The sequence below is a fragment of the Cricetulus griseus genome, chromosome 4 (genome assembly GCF_003668045.3).
Source record: "Cricetulus griseus strain 17A/GY chromosome 4, alternate assembly CriGri-PICRH-1.0, whole genome shotgun sequence".
Lineage (NCBI taxonomy): Eukaryota > Metazoa > Chordata > Mammalia > Rodentia > Cricetidae > Cricetulus > Cricetulus griseus.
This window is the reverse complement of record NC_048597.1, coordinates 73,273,419-73,289,877: the sequence shown is the minus strand read 5'-3', so window position 1 is coordinate 73,289,877 and position 16,459 is coordinate 73,273,419. Positions and strand designations below refer to the sequence as shown.

Below are 16,459 nucleotides of genomic sequence, written 5' to 3'. Positions count from 1 at the left end.
GCCCTACCATACCCAACCCTCACTTTCCTAAGGGCAATTCAGAAACCTTTCATGAAGGCTACTTCCATCTTCAAACTAACATCTCAACAATGATTATTATTTTCTTTTGAAGTGAGATTTTTCTGGATGAGCCAGAATGAACAAATAAATTCTGGACTCAGTCCTCTGAATTCAGCCAACAGACACATGCCATCATGCCTGGTGTCATACCGTCTCTATGTGGAGTCATAAGAAAAATACAGCCATTAATAATCAGCTAAGATCCTAAATGAATCCTTGCAGCTATGGTTCCAAAGAGCACCAGAGGAAACTATTTTAGTCGGTAGGGGTGGCAGATAGAAACAGTGATGACATTGGACAGCAATCAAATAAGATAAAATTAATGTACTGTAGTTTTTGTCATTTATATTTGGGTGCTGTTTTGAGGCCATGTTTTGGGAAGGATTAGGAGATGTGGCTTATTGGAGGAGGAGTCTCATCGGAGGTGGGCTTTGAGGTTTCAAAACTTCCCCTTCTCTCTGTCTCCAACTTATGGATAAGATGTGAGCTCTCAGCTACTACTCCAGTGTCAAGAAACCCTGCCACCAGGCTTCCCACCATAATGGTCATGGGCTCACTATCTGAAATGTAACCAAACTTGCTGTCTTCTGTAAGCTGTCTTGGTCATGGTATCTGTCTATGATGATAGCAATAGAACATCTGGTTTCTTCTCCATCAGCTCATTAGTAATTATTTGCCAGTCACAGCCTCTGTAGGAAGTTTCTGTTTCTTTGGAGACAGGAGGAATATAAGATTTTTCCATTATACTTCCCCCAGACCCTTAAGGCTCAAAGCCCTTTGCGTTACCTTGCCTCTATATTGCTAGTCTCCAGCCCTAGGCCAGCAGGACCTTCGCACCTGTCTCCTAGTAGTCTGCAGTGTGAACTGGACGAGGGAGTGAGGGAAAAGGCAGGAGTGCAAAGTTGAGGCTAGATTAGCTAGCCTAGGATGAGCCAGACCCTTGAGAGTTGAGTCCTTAAGACCACTCCTAACTTGTCGAAATTCCTTTCCCTCATTCTCAGTCCAGATTTTAGGCATTCTGTCCTAAAAATTAAGGAGCCACTGTGTCATCAGTAAGAAGACTGAGACACAGCTCCACATAACAGTCTCCCTCAGTAGCCAGAGAAATTCCCTTAATTGTTTAGGGACCTTGATACAAGGCAAACTAGTGTTTGTGGCTTGAACTCCCAAAAAGAAATTCAGACAAAGCAGATGTGAAGTAAAGCTAGAGATTTTATTTAAAGGAAGATGTCAGTACTGGCCTGAGATTAGGGTTAGGAGAGAAAGCAAGGTGCTCAGATGGAAGTAATATACTGAGCATAGAGATGGGAAGCAAGACACACCCAAGCATGGGTACAGGCTCGGAAAGGGAGAGCCATGGTAGTATAGCGTTAGCCATCCATGCCATTTTGGTGGCTCTCTGAAGTTATCTCAAAAAGTTGCCAAGAAGCCTTTTGCCCACCCTACTCTTTTTCTCTTTTTCTAACTGATGAAAGTGGGGTGGCTCCAGAGAGTCTTTGGATAGAATTATGATCAGATAAAGCCAGAAGTCCCCAGGGCTGCACTGGAGTTTACTACATATTCTTTCCCTGCAGATAGTTTCTGATGAGATTCCCAGGAAACTGTGAGATGATAGCTTTTAAGAGAGAATGGCTTTTACAAGTTGCTAATTGGCTAGAGTTCTTGCTTCTTCACTAGCATCCCTGAGCTAGAAACTGCTCACCCTGTCCTTCTGTCTTGCTTCATGACCCTTGCCAGGCCTCATGGAAAGTGCAGGCCTCCTAGAATTAGGATTTCTGGCTAACCAGTACTTCACTGTCTTGAAAATGATAGTTATAAGCTTGCAGATGCCACCCCTCAGGAACTAGACAAAACACTTGGTATCAGGAAACAGACACATGTAACATAATTCAAATGGATTCAGACTGTTTAGCTTTGTGGTAGCAACCTTACTTGTGGACACATTATTAGTCTCATGAAATTGTGACATTTAAACACTTCATTAGGAAGTGTGTTCATTTTTATCACATTGAAAGGGACTGCAGTGTTCTGTCCTCAGCCTTCTCAGCCTTTCTCTTGAGACGCTTAAATCTCAGGACAGCTGAGTGTCTTCCTCATGTGTGTAAAAGAATGCTACAAGACAAAAAAAAAAAAAAAAAAAAAAAAAAAAGAAAAAGAAAAATAGAAAAAGAGATTACTTAGATGTAGACAATAAATAAAAGACCCAGAGACAGATATTGGGGTTCAAGCTTCAAGCTGAAGATCAGAGAAGCAAAGCAGGCAAGCCACTAGATCTAACCTCTACCCAGCTGAAACGGCAATCCTGTCTCCAGGAATCCTCAGAGACAAAAGGCTCTCAGTTCCTGTCTCCTCCTTTTTCTTTTATTCCTTTCTCTGCCCAGCCATATCCTCCTGTCTCCAGATCCCTAGTGCTGGAATTAAAGGCATGTGATCCCAGGTGCTGAGATCACCTTTGTGTGAGCTGTTTCTTTTAGGACTGGATCAATTTCGGGTAGTCAGTGTGGCCTTGAACTAACAAATCCGTCTGCCTCTTAATCCTGAGTATTTCGATTAAAGGTGTGTACCGCCACCACCCAGCTCTATGGCTGCTGGGATTAAAAGTTGTGTCACCAGTGCCTGATCTATCACCACTCCTAGGTTTTAGAAGTCTTTTTTTTTTTTTCTTTAAGAGATTACAAAACAGACGTTAGGAAAAGGCTAAAGAGAAAGAGAAGAGGGACACAGTACTGTCTTCACCCCACATTCCTTGGGGATGAGTAACTCAAGATGTATGAGACATGCATTTCTGAGCACAGAGCCTGGCTTTCCCCTGCAGTGTTTGTGGGATACCCGGCTAGTGTCCTGATTCCACAAGAGCAGTCATTATAGAAGAGATGTTAGTTTCTTAACTTGCCAACAGCTTAGCCTGGATTTAGACTGGCTGCTGGGCATTCTCTTTGACTACACTGACCTCACCGCCTTGTTTACACAGGCTCCCTTATCTAGTAGCACTTGAATGTATTCATTTGCCTGTGCCTTCTGAGCAGCAAGAAATTCCTGAGCTCCTACCCTGGATGCAGAACTTAACCTCTGACCTGAGAAAACCAACTTTCTAGTACTGAACCCAATACCTGAGCCAATCAGCAAATCACAGAATTTGTCAGCATTGCAACAGTGTTGAATATTCATAATTACGGCCCTCTCACCTGTACTGGTTTTGTGCTTTCCATGTTTTTTTTGTTTTGTTTGGGGGTTTTGTTTGTTTGGTTGGATGGTTTTTATAGTTTGCTTGATTTCACTCAGGCTGTCTCCAACTCAGAAAGAGAGAGATATCAGGACTTCGGTATTACAAGCCTGCACTTCCTGGCATTTGGAAACACCCAGTAAATGTTTTGATAACCTTTGGTCATTTGTCATTTCCAAATGACAGCTTTCAGCCAGCATTTTAAAACACTTATATATAAACTGAAATACTTGCTGTGCATTCAATAATTGTTGATTGGTACATATTCTAAATTGTTTTAATATTTTATTAATTTCAGGGAATCTTCACCGAACCAGCAGTGTTCCTGAGTATGTCTACAAACTGCACTTGGTTGAGAATGACTTTGTTGGAAGGAAGTCACCTGTTACTAGGGACTATGACATGCCAAAGGTGGGATATCAGATAACAACTCTATGATCAGATTTTTAGTCTTGGGGCGGGGAGGAGGGGATATCTTCTAAAGTGGTCTCATTTCCCAGTTTTTTGAGGAAAGTTGTACAAACTTTATGGAAAACTGGGATTTTAAAATTTAAAAGTTTAAATAGTATTAAATCCTAGTACAAATAAATATGACTCAAGACTACCCAAAGGGACTGACTTCCATCTTATTCAAAGAAACCAACATGTTAGATTGTAATCCCAAAATCAGCCATTATACTTCATTTAAATTTTATTTCTCTTGTACAGGCTGGCATGGCTGCCACTTACGGAAGTCGCTGGGGGAGAGGGACTGCGCAGTACAGTTCCCAGAAGTCAGTGGAGGAGAGATCCTGGAGGCAGCCTCTGAGGAGACTTGAGATTTCCCCAGATAGCAGCCCGGACAGAGCTCGCTATATGCACAATGAATACCAGTTTGCCTGGAGGAGCCACGGGGTGCCTGGTGGGCGCCTCACCCTGCCACGCTATGCACGCTCAGAGATCCTGAGCCTTCGCCAGACCGGCACAGTCCGCAGGCCACCTGCATGTGGGTCATTCAGCGATACTGTCTTTGACAATGGTCCACTCAACCCTACAATACCACCCCACCCTCCGGGCACCAGCCATAGTGCGGGCAGCCTGCTGGAGGAGTCCGTTCGCGTGAGCCAGACTCGGCCTCTGGGTGTGCAAAGCAGAGCCGCCCGCTCTTCCTGGCCCCGAAGCTCAGTCCGCAGCACCCTACAGGACCCAGGGAGAATTCTGCCCACAGCGGGCCAGGCAGCCGTGGGCAGCGGGGATGCGCACGGGGACAGGAGTGCCTTCGCTGATGCCCAGCTCGGGTGAGCCTCCCAAACCTGCCTCGTCGTAGTTGTAGTAGTTGTACTTTGTGTCTATGCATTAACTTATTTGTTACCCCCAGTCTTTAGCTTTTTGCTAATGTCTGATTCATCCTCCTAATCTCAGCACCCTGAGAGAGAGGTCCTTAAGGGACACTGTAAAAATGTATTGTTAAAGAAGAGTGAGATGAAATAGCTACTTTTGCTGCCTGCATCCTTTTGTTGCTTAAATTCTACAGTCACTAGCCTTGGTTGTGTCAGGATATTGTTTTAACGGACAGTGTAATTTTAATAGGATATTTAATTATATTTCAAAGAATGATTTCTTCCTGAGATTCTCAAGTTCTAAAAACTAGGAGTTAACCCTTTGATTTCTGAAGGGTAAGTTTTGCTTCCTCTGGGAAGGAGAGGAAGCCGGAGGCATTCCTCTAACTAGGAAACAAACAATGGCAGGGTCCTTCGTGCTGATGGGATGGGCTCGACACTGGCCCCACACTTGCATGCAGAGTACTATATCCTCATTCCACTGTTTGACAGTTCACCCCAACTGACACTGTTTCCAGACACTATCTTTTTATGGCCACCAAGTATTTTTGTATATGTGGAACGTTCCTATGGAATATCTAAATACAGCTGTAAATTTACAGTTTGATGCACAATCCTAAACTATGGGTTTGTCTTTCCAGAAGACGAAGTGGTCAGTCAGGCGGTGGCTGATGCAGCTAGAAACAGTCTCGGGGGTAGAGGAGACACTCATTGTCTGTCTAAAGCAGACTAATAAGAAAGGTTTTATAAAAATCACCAAGTGAAAAATTTATATGGAGTTTGCTAAAAATGGGATTTCTATACTTTTTTTCTTTCTTTTTTTATGGTTTTTCGAGACAGAGTTTCCTGGAACTTTCTCTGTAGACCAGGCTGGCTTCGAACTCACAGATCTGCCTGCCTCTGCCTCCCAAGTGCTTCGATTAAAGGCGTGTGCCACCAATGCCCGGCTTCTATGCTTCTTAGAGTTGAATAATTCAACAAATGAATGTTAGACACTTCCGATGTGCCCTGCACGGCTATGAAGCCCCACAGAGAGATGGGTGAGCATCTAGGAAAGGGGTAGAGAAAACTCCAGGGTGTGTTGTAAGCAACAGCTCTGTGCCCACTGATCCAGAGAATGCAGAGCACTGCACCCTGGGCCAGGGAGGGGAGAGAAGAAGAGAGTGGATCTCCAGCAGATCACTAGGCAAGTTTGTGAGAGCAGAGGACAGGCCACACTGATACCCTCCACATCATGTTTATTATAATCATTATTTTAACAATAGCAAATCATATATCCTCATTTTTAACATAGAAAGGAAAGTAGGTCCCAAAGGACCCATGTTTATATGCCTTTTTAACCCAAGAGTGACAACCTGTATAGCAAGAGGAAGAGTCTTTGAATAGGTGTAGTGAGCCGAGGAGCAGAGACTAGGAGCCATCCTCAGAAAGCTAACAGAAGTGTTATTTCAGTACTTTGTATGGGTGTTTTGGCCTACTCCCTAGTCTCCATTGATAATATCTCCTCCTGTGCCAGGGTATCTTTCTCCTGGGAAGTTTTGTGGCCTGATTTAAGTAGAACAGGGAGGTCTTTGACTGACTCCTTACCTGCTGTTTCCAAATGCCTCTTGCCCCACCATAGTCAGTAACTGAAACTGAATAGGATGCAGTGACATACTCTGTACTTCAAGGAATTTGTTGTTCTTGTTTATACTTCTGTCTCCTATTTTAATTAATAATTTATGAGGAATAATTGGTTGCTTGCCATCTGCACCAGTTTTAGTCACGTTGAGCATGCCTTGCAGACATCAGTTAGGGATTCACATGTCCAGTCCCCTTACATACCGATTGCCTGCAGTCACATCTTCCTAGTACATTTCCCCGGTTGAAGGCTCGCCTTGTTTGTCAGCTTAGGCTCTCACCTAAGACACTGTTCTCATCAGTGTCTGTCTCTGACCTTTGCTCTAATAGGAGTGAGTCGCATTTCCATAGCAGTATGCTCACCACACACTGGGCAGCCAGGTGATTTCCCCTTCTTTTGACAACACTTGCAGGAACCTGATGGCTTCAGAGATGTAGCCATATGCTTACGTCAGGAGAGACAGACTGGGGCAAACCATGTGGCAGGAATGTCAGGTGGGCATTCCACACACAGAAAACGACTAGAACAATGACTCTGACTCTAACCAGTAGCATTTTGTGTTCTTCTTCTTGTTGTATTTGTTATTTACATTTATTGTTTCTTTCCATCTTGGTTGTGTGTGAGAGAGTATGTGAGTGTGTGTGAGTGAGTGTGAGTGTGTGTGTGTGTGTGTGTGTGTTGCTATGGAAGCATGCTATTATCAAGCTCTTATCTCAGCCGATCTACACTGAGAGTCATAACTAAAGAAGTTGAAAGGCTCACTTTTTTAGTTCCTTGTTTAGAAGACAGGAGTCAGGGAACAACTGTTTCTTCTGGTCTCTCACCTACGTCCCCAACCACATCTATCAAGTCATATTTCTGTGGGCCTCAAGAAGTGTTATCTTGTAGCCCATACTGGCCTTGAACTTCTAATCCTTCTGCCTCTGCCTCCCAAGTCCTGGGGATTATAGGTTTGTGAGTGCCAGGCTGAACCCTAGCTCTGGTCTGCCTTTTTTTTTTTTTTTCAACTTATTACAATTGTCTCCTGAAATATATTCTCAAATAGGAGATCATTATATAGTTCTCAGTATAGAGGCCAGCAGTGTTCTGCTTTTCTTTAAATACCTTTATACTCATGAAGTGTCTTTCAGCTCAGCATAAACAGTAGCCAGAGCTCCATGCTCTAAGGTGTCGTATTCCGAACTTCTGTGTATTACAGAAAATATATTACATTGCTTCTTAGATCCTCACCTCTGCACATCACCACCACATAGGGACACCGCTCACAGTGCTACATACACTGACTTCTCAGATGTGCATATAGTAATTAGCCATTTTGATAGATAATATCCACACTGAACTTATACTCTAGAAGATGTTTGAAAACAACCTCCCAAGATGTGTTTGGTGTTTGTATTTATTTGGAATTAATTAGATGTAACCATGCCCATAGTAGGCTATCCTACTTAGTCATCTTCACAGCAGAAATTAAAAAGAGAGGAAAGTGTTGCTCTCTGAATCAGTTGGGGCCTACGGTTTCACAAGTCATGTCCTCTTTGTGTCCAACTACATACGACTTTATCACGTGCAATTGATAAAGGACAGATTGTCCATCAAGCAGCTGATGAACCCCATTATGGTGGCAGAGCAAAGGGTAGCAGAATGGGATTGAAGCGTTAAGCAATGTCTAGAAAGCCATGTTAAGCATTCCTTTTCCTGATGTGTTTGTCACAGCAGCATGACTTATTTTACTGAAACTAAAGTGTGTTTTCCTGGCTGCTGCAGTATGTTCAAATGAAATAGCAGATTCTGAGCATCTCTGAGAAAAATCTAATGGTTTTGTTTTGTTTGTTTGGTCAGTGATGGAAGGAATGTTTCTATTATAGTTGTGAAATTCCCCGAGTAGGGATAATTTTTAATTCCTGTGAACAAATTTGTTTTAAATTGTACTTAAATGAGCGTGTTGGGGATTTTAAGGTCATTTTTGTTATAATTATCATACTATTGCTGGGCAATGGTGGTGCATACCTTTAATCCCAGCACACAGGAGGCAGAGGCAGGTGGACCTATGTGAGTTTGAAACCAGCCTGGTGTACAAGAACTAGGTCTAGGACAGCCTCCAAAGCCACAGAGAAACCCTGTCCAAATAAATAAATAAATAAATAAATGTTATCATACTATAACTAATTATCTTGGAGAATTGCATTGGGGGGGCACATTGTTACTCTCTTCTACAAATCCCCAGAGACCAGTCTAAGGGAAAGCAGAGAAATTCTGCTGCTAGCTCCTGATATCTTCTGACTTCCAGTACTGATGTTTCTTAGGCTAAAGGAAATCTAGAGTATAGATGTGGGAGGTGCTTCTTAGACTAATTAAGTCACTTCTGGACAATCAAAAGGGCATGGTTTGTGTTCTCACCAAATCTGTGACTGTTTGCCTAGGAATGCAGACTTGGAGATGACCTTGGAGAGAGCTGTGACTATGCTTGATGCAGACCGTGTAGCACTGCCCAGGATTTCTGCCGCAGCTACTTTTATACAGCATGAGAGCTTCCAAAAATCTGAAGCACGGAAAAGGGTGAGTGTGCTCTAAGCTCATGTAAAATCCAGCACTCTGTCAGTGGTGTGTTGACCCTGAACACCACAACCAGTACTTAATGTAAACTTAAAAACCTTTTTGCTAAAGACTGATACAGGGCTTCCTAGTGTACACAAAGCCCAACACTGTAGAAGCCAGGAGTGCTGACACACACCTGTAATCCTAGCACTTGGGGTGAAGACAAGATCAGAAACTCAAGCTTAGTCTTGCCTACACAGTGAGATCTTAAGCTTCACTGATCTATGAATGTAGTGGAAAGTCATTAGGACTCATTTATTGCTTCATTCCTTTAGCAGAACAGTAGTTTTTTATTTTCTCCCAAGTCCCTGGCTTATCTAATAGCTGGTTTTGGCTTTAAATCAAATCAGATTTCGGTTGGTTGCTTCCACAAGCTTTATACCACTATCACACCAGCATATATTGTAGATCACAGGGTTTGTAGCAGTTTGGTGTTTACCTTTCTCCTCTGGTAGTATGCACAGTACCTTCTAGCATCATAAAGTCTAGTCAGTAAGGGTGAAAGTTCTAGGTAGGTACTCCGACTTCTACGTGTTTAGTGAGTTATGTAGGGTTGTCTTCAGCAATAGGGTCTCACTGTCAGTTTATGTAGAACAGCAGTTATGCATGACAATAGCCTGGGTTTTTTGAGGGTTCCTTTGGGTATCCACTGTGCTAGATAGTTTTATGTTAACTTGACACAAGCTAACGTCATTGAGAGGAGGGAACCTCAATTGAGAAAATGCCTTCTTAAGATCAGGTTGTAGACAAGCCTGTGGGACATTTTCTTAATTAGTGTTTGATGGGGGAGGGCCCAGCCCATTGTGGGTGGTGCCATCCCTGGGCTGGTGGTACTGGGTTCTATAAGAAAGCAGACTGAGCAAGCCATGAGGAGCACTCCTCCATGGCCTCTGCATCAGCTCCTGCCTCCAGGTTCCTGACCTGCTTGAATTTTTGTTCTCACTGCCTTTGAACTGTTACATGGAACTGTAAGTGAAATGAACCCTTTCTTCCCCAACTTGCTTTTGGTCATGGGACTTCATTGCAGTGATAGTAACTCTAATTAAGACAAATACAATGAAATGTAATCCATTGTGGCACCAGAAACTTCATGTGGTGATGAGAGAAGTCCAGTTGGAATTCTGTCTCCTGTTATTTGACGATTTCATTTAGACTGACTTTCTATGTATATATTTTAGGAAGCTTCTACTGTGATAGGTTTCCATACAACTCCTCATATGGCCCTTATTTTTAGCTGTCCCTGTGTTTCTCCCCTTCTTCTTCCCTCCCCCTCCCTATTTGATCCTCCTGTTCTATTACCCACCCACCCCCATCCATCCATATATATTCTATTTTCCACTCCTAGGGAGATCATCCCTTCCCCTAGACCCTTACTCTGTACTTAACTTCTGTGGTTATAGGAATTATAGCCTGTTTATTGAAGAATTAACAGCCAACACCCACATATAAGTAAATACATACCATATTTATCTCTCTAAGTTTGGGTTACCTCACATAGGATGACTCTTTCTAACTCCTGTTTACCTGCAAATTTCATGATGTCATTTTTTGTTTCTTGAGACAGGATTTCTATTTGTAGTTTTGTAGTCCTAGTTGTCTTCTATAGAACAGGCTTCAAACTCACAAAGATCCACCTGACTGCCTCCCGAGTGCTGGGATTAAAAGCATGCACCACCACCCAGCCTCATATCATTTTTTTTAAATGCCTGAGTAATATGTCATTGTATAACTGTACCAAGATTTTATAAAGTCCATTCATCTGTAACAATCATTTAGGTTGTTTCTAATTTCTAGCTATTATGAATAGAGAAGCAGTGAACATAGTTAAACATGTGTCTCTGTGGCATTATGACACATTCTTTGGATGTGTGCCCAACAGTAGTATAACTGGATCTTGAGTTAGATCTATTCCCACCTTCTTGAGAAATTGACACATTGATTTCCATAGTGGTTGTACAAATTTGCACTCTCAACAGCAAAGGAGCAATGTTCCCCCTACTCCACCTCCTCACCATCATGAGCTGTCATTTATTTTATTGAGCTTAGCCATTCTGACAGGTGTAAGATGAAATCTCAAATGCAGTTTTGATTTTGATTTTCCTGATGACTAGAGATACTGACCATTTCTTTGAATGCTTCTCAGGCATTTGAGATTCCTCTTTTAAGAATTCAGTGTTTAGATCTGTACCCCATTTTTTAATTAGGTTATTTCCTTCATGTCCATTTTTTAAAGTTCTATATATTTTGGGTATTGGCCCTCTATTGGATGTATTGCTGTGGGATGTTTGTACACTGTGTGAAGATGCATTGCTGTGATTGGTTTAATGAAGAGCTGAATGGCCATTAGCTAGGCAGGAGGTATAGGTAGAATTTACAGGCAGAGAGAGGAAGTAGAAGATAATCGAGGCCCAGAGGAGATGACAACAAGACAACAGACATATAGAATGAAAGAAAGGTAAAAGGCCATGTGGTAAAATGTAGATTAATAGAAATGGGTTAATTTAAGTCATAAGTGCTAGTTAGGAACAAGCCTAAGCTATAGGCCAAGCTTTCATAATTAATAATAAGTCTCCATGTCATTATTTGAGGCCTGGCTGGAAGGACAAAGAAAGACTCAATACAAACATATAGTTAGTACAAAACTTTTCCTGTTCTGTAGCCTGCCATTTGTTCAAACGACAGTGTCCTTTCTTTGCCTTACAGAAGCTTTTCAATTTCATGAGTTCTCATTTGTTAATTGTTCTTAGTGCCTGTGTGCTAATGGTGTTCTGTTCAGAAAGTCCTTTCCTATGCCAATGAGTTCAAGGCTGTTCTCCTATTTCTCTTCTGTCCAATTCAGTGTATCTTGTCTTAAGTTGAGGTCTTTGATCAAGTATTTATCTATTTGGATTCTTCTATGTGCAGTCTTCCAGTTTGACCAGCCCTAGTTTTTGAAAATGGCATCTTTTCTTCCATGGTGTATTTATGGCTTCTTTATCAGAAATCCGGTATTTATAGGTGTGTGAACTTATTTCTGGGTCTTCAGTCCAATTGAGTTCATCAAAATGTCTTTTTTGTGGTATCATGCTAGTATTATGACTATAGCTCTGTAGTAAAATTTGAGATAGGGGGTGGTGATAATTCCAGAAGTTCTTTCATTATTCAGGATTGTTTTAGCTATCCTGGGCTTTTTGTGCTTTTATGTGAAGTTGAAAATTGTCCTTTTAAGTTCTTTGAAACATTGTGTTGGAATTTTGATGGGGATTTCAGTGAATCTGTACATTGCTTTTGGCCGGGTGACCATTTTTACTGTATTAAGTCTACTGGTTCATAAGCATGGGAGAGTTTTCCACTTTCTAATATCTTTTCAATTTTTTCAATGTCTTAAAATATTTATCATACAAGACTTGCTCTTGCTTGGTTATAATTACCCCCTAAGATATTTTAGATTTTAGAAATTATTATGAAAGGTGATGTTCCCCTGATTTCTTTTTCAGTGTGTTTGTTATTTTTATATAGGAAGATTTCTGATTTTTGTATGTTAATTTTGTATCCAGCTACTTTGCTGAAAGTGTTTATCAGCTATAGGAATTTCCCAGTAGAATTTTTAGGGTCCCCTTTGTATATTATCAGCATCTTCAAATAAAGATACTTTGACTTCTTTATTTCCACATTATATCACCCTGATCTTCAGTTGTTTTATGATCTAGCTACAACTTTATGTACTGTATTGACAAGGTATGGAGAGAGTGCACAACCTTGCCTTGTCCCTGATTTTAGGAGAAATTCTTCAAATTTCTCTCTATTTAGGTTGATGTTGACTATGGGCTTATTATAAATTGTCTTTATTATGTTTAGATATGTCCCTTGTATCACTAATTTGTCGAGGACTTTTATCATGGAGTATTGAATTTTGTCTTATGCCTTTCTGTGCCTATGAGATAGTTGTATGTTTTTTTTTCCTTAAGTTATATCATGGGTTACATCTATCAATTTATGGTCTTTTTGATGTACTATTGGATTTGGTTTGCAAGTATTTTATTAAGAATTTTTGCACCTATGTTCATAAGGGAAATTGGTCTGTAATTATCTTTCTTTTTTTTGAGTCTTTATGTGGTTGAGGAATCAGGGTAGCTTTGAACTCATAAAATGAATTAGACAATGTCCATTCTATAAGATTTTGTAAAATTCCTTGTACATTTGTGTTTTGTGGAATAATTTGATAAATATTGGCTTTAATTCTTCTTTGAAAGTCTGGGTAAAATTCTTTACTAAAACCATCTGGCTGTGGAGTTTTTTATGGTTGGGAAACTTTTAATTACTCCTTCTATTTCACTAGGAGGTATAGATCTGTTTAAATTACTTATATGATCTTGATTTAACTTTAGTAAGTGGTATATATCCAGAAAATTACCCATTTCTACTTGATTTTCCTAATAGGAGTACAGGCTTTTAAAGTATGTCTGTATTTAAAATATGTCTCTGGATTTCCTCCCTGTCCGCTGTTGTGCCTGTCTTTTTGTCTCTAACTTTGTTAATTTGGAGTTTGGTTAAGGATTATCAGTCTTAATTGATTTTCTCAAAGAATCAACCCTTTGTTTCATTGATCCTTTGCATTTTGTTTATTTGTTCCTATTTTATTGATTTCAGCCCTCCTGAGTTTGATTATTTCTTGCCTCCCACTCCTTTTGTGTTTTATTTCTAGAGTTTTCAGGTATGCTGTTAACTTACTGATGTGAGGTCTCTCAAAATTTTTTTTCGAGACAGGGTTTCATCTGTGGCTCTTAGCTCTTGTAGACCAGGCTGGCCTTGAACTCACAGAGATCCACCTGCCTCTGCCTCCCGAGTGCTGGAATTAAAGGTGTGTGCCACCAATGCCCAGCTTCAATTTTTTTTTTTTTTTATGTAGGCACTTAGTGCTATTGAGCTTTCTTCTTTGAACTGCTTTCAATTTATCCCATAAGTTTGGGTATGTTGTCTATTCATTTTCACTCAGTTCTTAAAAAGTTTTTAATTTCTTACTTAATTTCTACCTTGACCCACTTTTCTTTTCAGCCTTGAGGTGTTCAGTTTCAATGAGTTTGTAATCTTTTCATTGTTGATATTCAGCTCTAATCTATGCTGATCAGATTTGATGAAGGGTGTTATTTCAATTTCCTTGTTTTTTTATTTGCTTTTTTGTTTTTCTGAGTATGTGGTCAGTTTTAGAGAAAGTTCCATGAAATACTGAGAAGAAGGTATGTTTATTGGTTTGAGTAAAATGTTCTATAAATATCTATTAGGTTCATTTGATTTATAATGTCAGCATGCTCCAGCATTTCACTATTTAGGTTTTTTTCTGGATGGCCTGTTTGTTGGAGAGAGCAATGTGTGAGGGTCAATGTGCAATTTAAACTTTAGTGATATTTGTTTTATGAACTTGGGTGCCCCTATGTTTGAGGCAAAGATGTTAAGAATTGCAATGTCATCTTGGTGGATTGTTGTGAGACATTTTTACACTGTGTGAAAATGTATTGCTGTGGTTGGTATAATAAAAAGCTGAATGGCCGATAGCTAGGCAGGAGGTAGAGGTGGAACTCTGGGAAGAAGAAGAAAAGTGGAGTCACCAGCCAGACACACAGGAAGCAGCATGAGTAGTATGGAGAGATGAGGTAACGAGCCACTCTACAGAATGTTAATTAAAATAAATGGGTTAATTTCAGTTATGAGAGCTAGTGGAACAAACCTAAGCTAAGGCCAAGCTTTTATAGTTAATAGTTAGTCTCCATATCGTTCTTTGGGAGCTAGTGGTACAGAGAAAGACTAGTTACAGTGGATTTTTCCTTTGATGAGTTTGTAGTGTCCTTTCCTATCTTTTTTGATTAGTTTTGGTTTGGAGTCTTTTTTGTTAGATGTTAAAATGCCTACACAAGCTTGCTTCTTAGGTCCATTTGCTTGGAATATCTTTTTCCATCCTTTTACCATGAGTTGATATTTACTCTTGATGTTAAGGTGTGTTTCTTGGTTGTAGCAGAAGGATGGATTCTGTTTTCAAATATATTCTATTAGTCTGGGTTTTTCTTGGGGAGAATTTAGACCATGTTGAGACCTATCAATGAGCAGTTTGTTGATACTCATTATTTCATTGTTGTGTTATTGATCTTTTCCCCCATTCTTTTCATTTGCTGGTCTGATATCATTTATTCCTTGTATTTTCTTCAGTGTGGCTAACCTCTTCGGGTTGATTTTTCCTTCTAGTGCCTACTGTATGGCTGGGTTTGCAGATAGATACTACTTGAATTTCTTCTTATCAAAGAATAGCTTTCTTTCTCCATCTATTGTATTGAAAGAATCAGTCTTTCAGTCTGTGGTCTTTTAAATGATCTGTCCCGGACTTTCTACCTTTTAGAGTCTCCATTGAAAAGTTTTATTTTAATAGGTCTGCCTTTTTATATTACCTGATCTTTTCCCCTTTTAGCTTTTAATATTCTTTTTTTTTGTTCTCTACATTTAGTGTTTTAATTATTATGTGCCATGGGGAGATTTCTTTTCTGGTTCAATCTATTTGGTGTTCTGTATGCTTCTTGTACCTTTCTTTGGGGGAGGGAAATTTCTTCTGTGATTTTGTTGAAAATATTTTCTGTGATTTTTAATCTGCAAGTCTTCTCCTTCCTCTATTTCTATTATTTGTAGATTTGGTTTGTTCATTGTGTCCCAAATTTCTTGGATGTTTTGTGCCAGGAGTTTTATATATTTAACATTTTCTTTGACTAAGGTATCCATTTTTTTCCTATCTTGTCTTCAATGCCTGAGATTCTCTCTTCCATTTCTTGTATTCTGTTGGTGAGGCTTGCCTCTGAGGTTCCTGTTTGAGTTTATAAGTTTTTCATTTCCAGCTTTCTCTCAGTTTGGGTTTTCTTTAGTTAGTCTATTTCCACTTGAAGTCATGAACTGGTTTTTCCACTTCAATCCAATGTTTGTGTTTTCATTAGTGGATTTATTCATAACTTCTTTAAGGACATCCACCATATTCATGAAGGCTATTTTGAAGTCCTTGTCTTGTGCTTCACTGATACTGCATTTCTTGGAGCCTACTGTTGTTGTCCTCTAGTAGAGACATTTTGTCTTGGCCATTATTTATTGTTTCTTTATGCTGGAGTCTAGGTATGCGTGTTTGGGAAAATTGTACTTCTTGGTGGTGATTCCTAATCTTGTCTTTCTTGGGTGAGTGTTTTGTTCTTTGGTTTCTGTTGCCCTTTCTTGTTCTTAGGAGAATGTGGTGGCTATGGAGTACCTGGTAGGGAATACTTCTGGGATCCTAATATGTGCGGCCACTGGGTGTTTCAGGTAGAATGCATTTCTAGGTATTAGGAACAGATGGGAATGTGGATGGGCTAGGGTGGGGGGGGGTCTACAGGGGGGAAGAAAGCAGGGTGTGCCTTCAGGATCTGAATAGTTTCCTTGGAATGAGAATATAAGAGGAGGAGAGGCCACATCAGGTGGCCTTCTACAGATCTGGGGATGAGGCTGAGGGGTAAGATTTGGAGGGAAGGAGGGAGTGAAGATTGTCTACCTGCTTCCCTGGCCAGCATGCGCAGTGGATCCCAGGGAATACCTGAGGTAGTTGGTGTCTGAGACAAAGGGATGGGGTAGTATGGAAGGCTGTAGGAGAATTCTGTGTGG

General features: G+C 40.4%; 1 protein-coding gene across 1 annotated transcript in view; it reads left to right on the top strand.

The window, feature by feature from the left end:
- The first annotated feature begins 3,562 nt into the window (after nucleotides 1-3,562).
- Nucleotides 3,563-16,459, top strand: part of Pkp2 (plakophilin 2) — a 57,132-nt gene continuing 44,235 nt past the window's right edge. Inside the window, exons 1-3 of the mRNA XM_035444755.1 lie at nucleotides 3,563-3,694; nucleotides 3,992-4,560; nucleotides 8,644-8,779. Of these exons, the coding sequence (XP_035300646.1) occupies nucleotides 3,686-3,694; nucleotides 3,992-4,560; nucleotides 8,644-8,779 (714 nt within the window). The 5' untranslated portion in view covers nucleotides 3,563-3,685. The remainder of the gene's footprint in view (nucleotides 3,695-3,991; nucleotides 4,561-8,643; nucleotides 8,780-16,459) is intronic.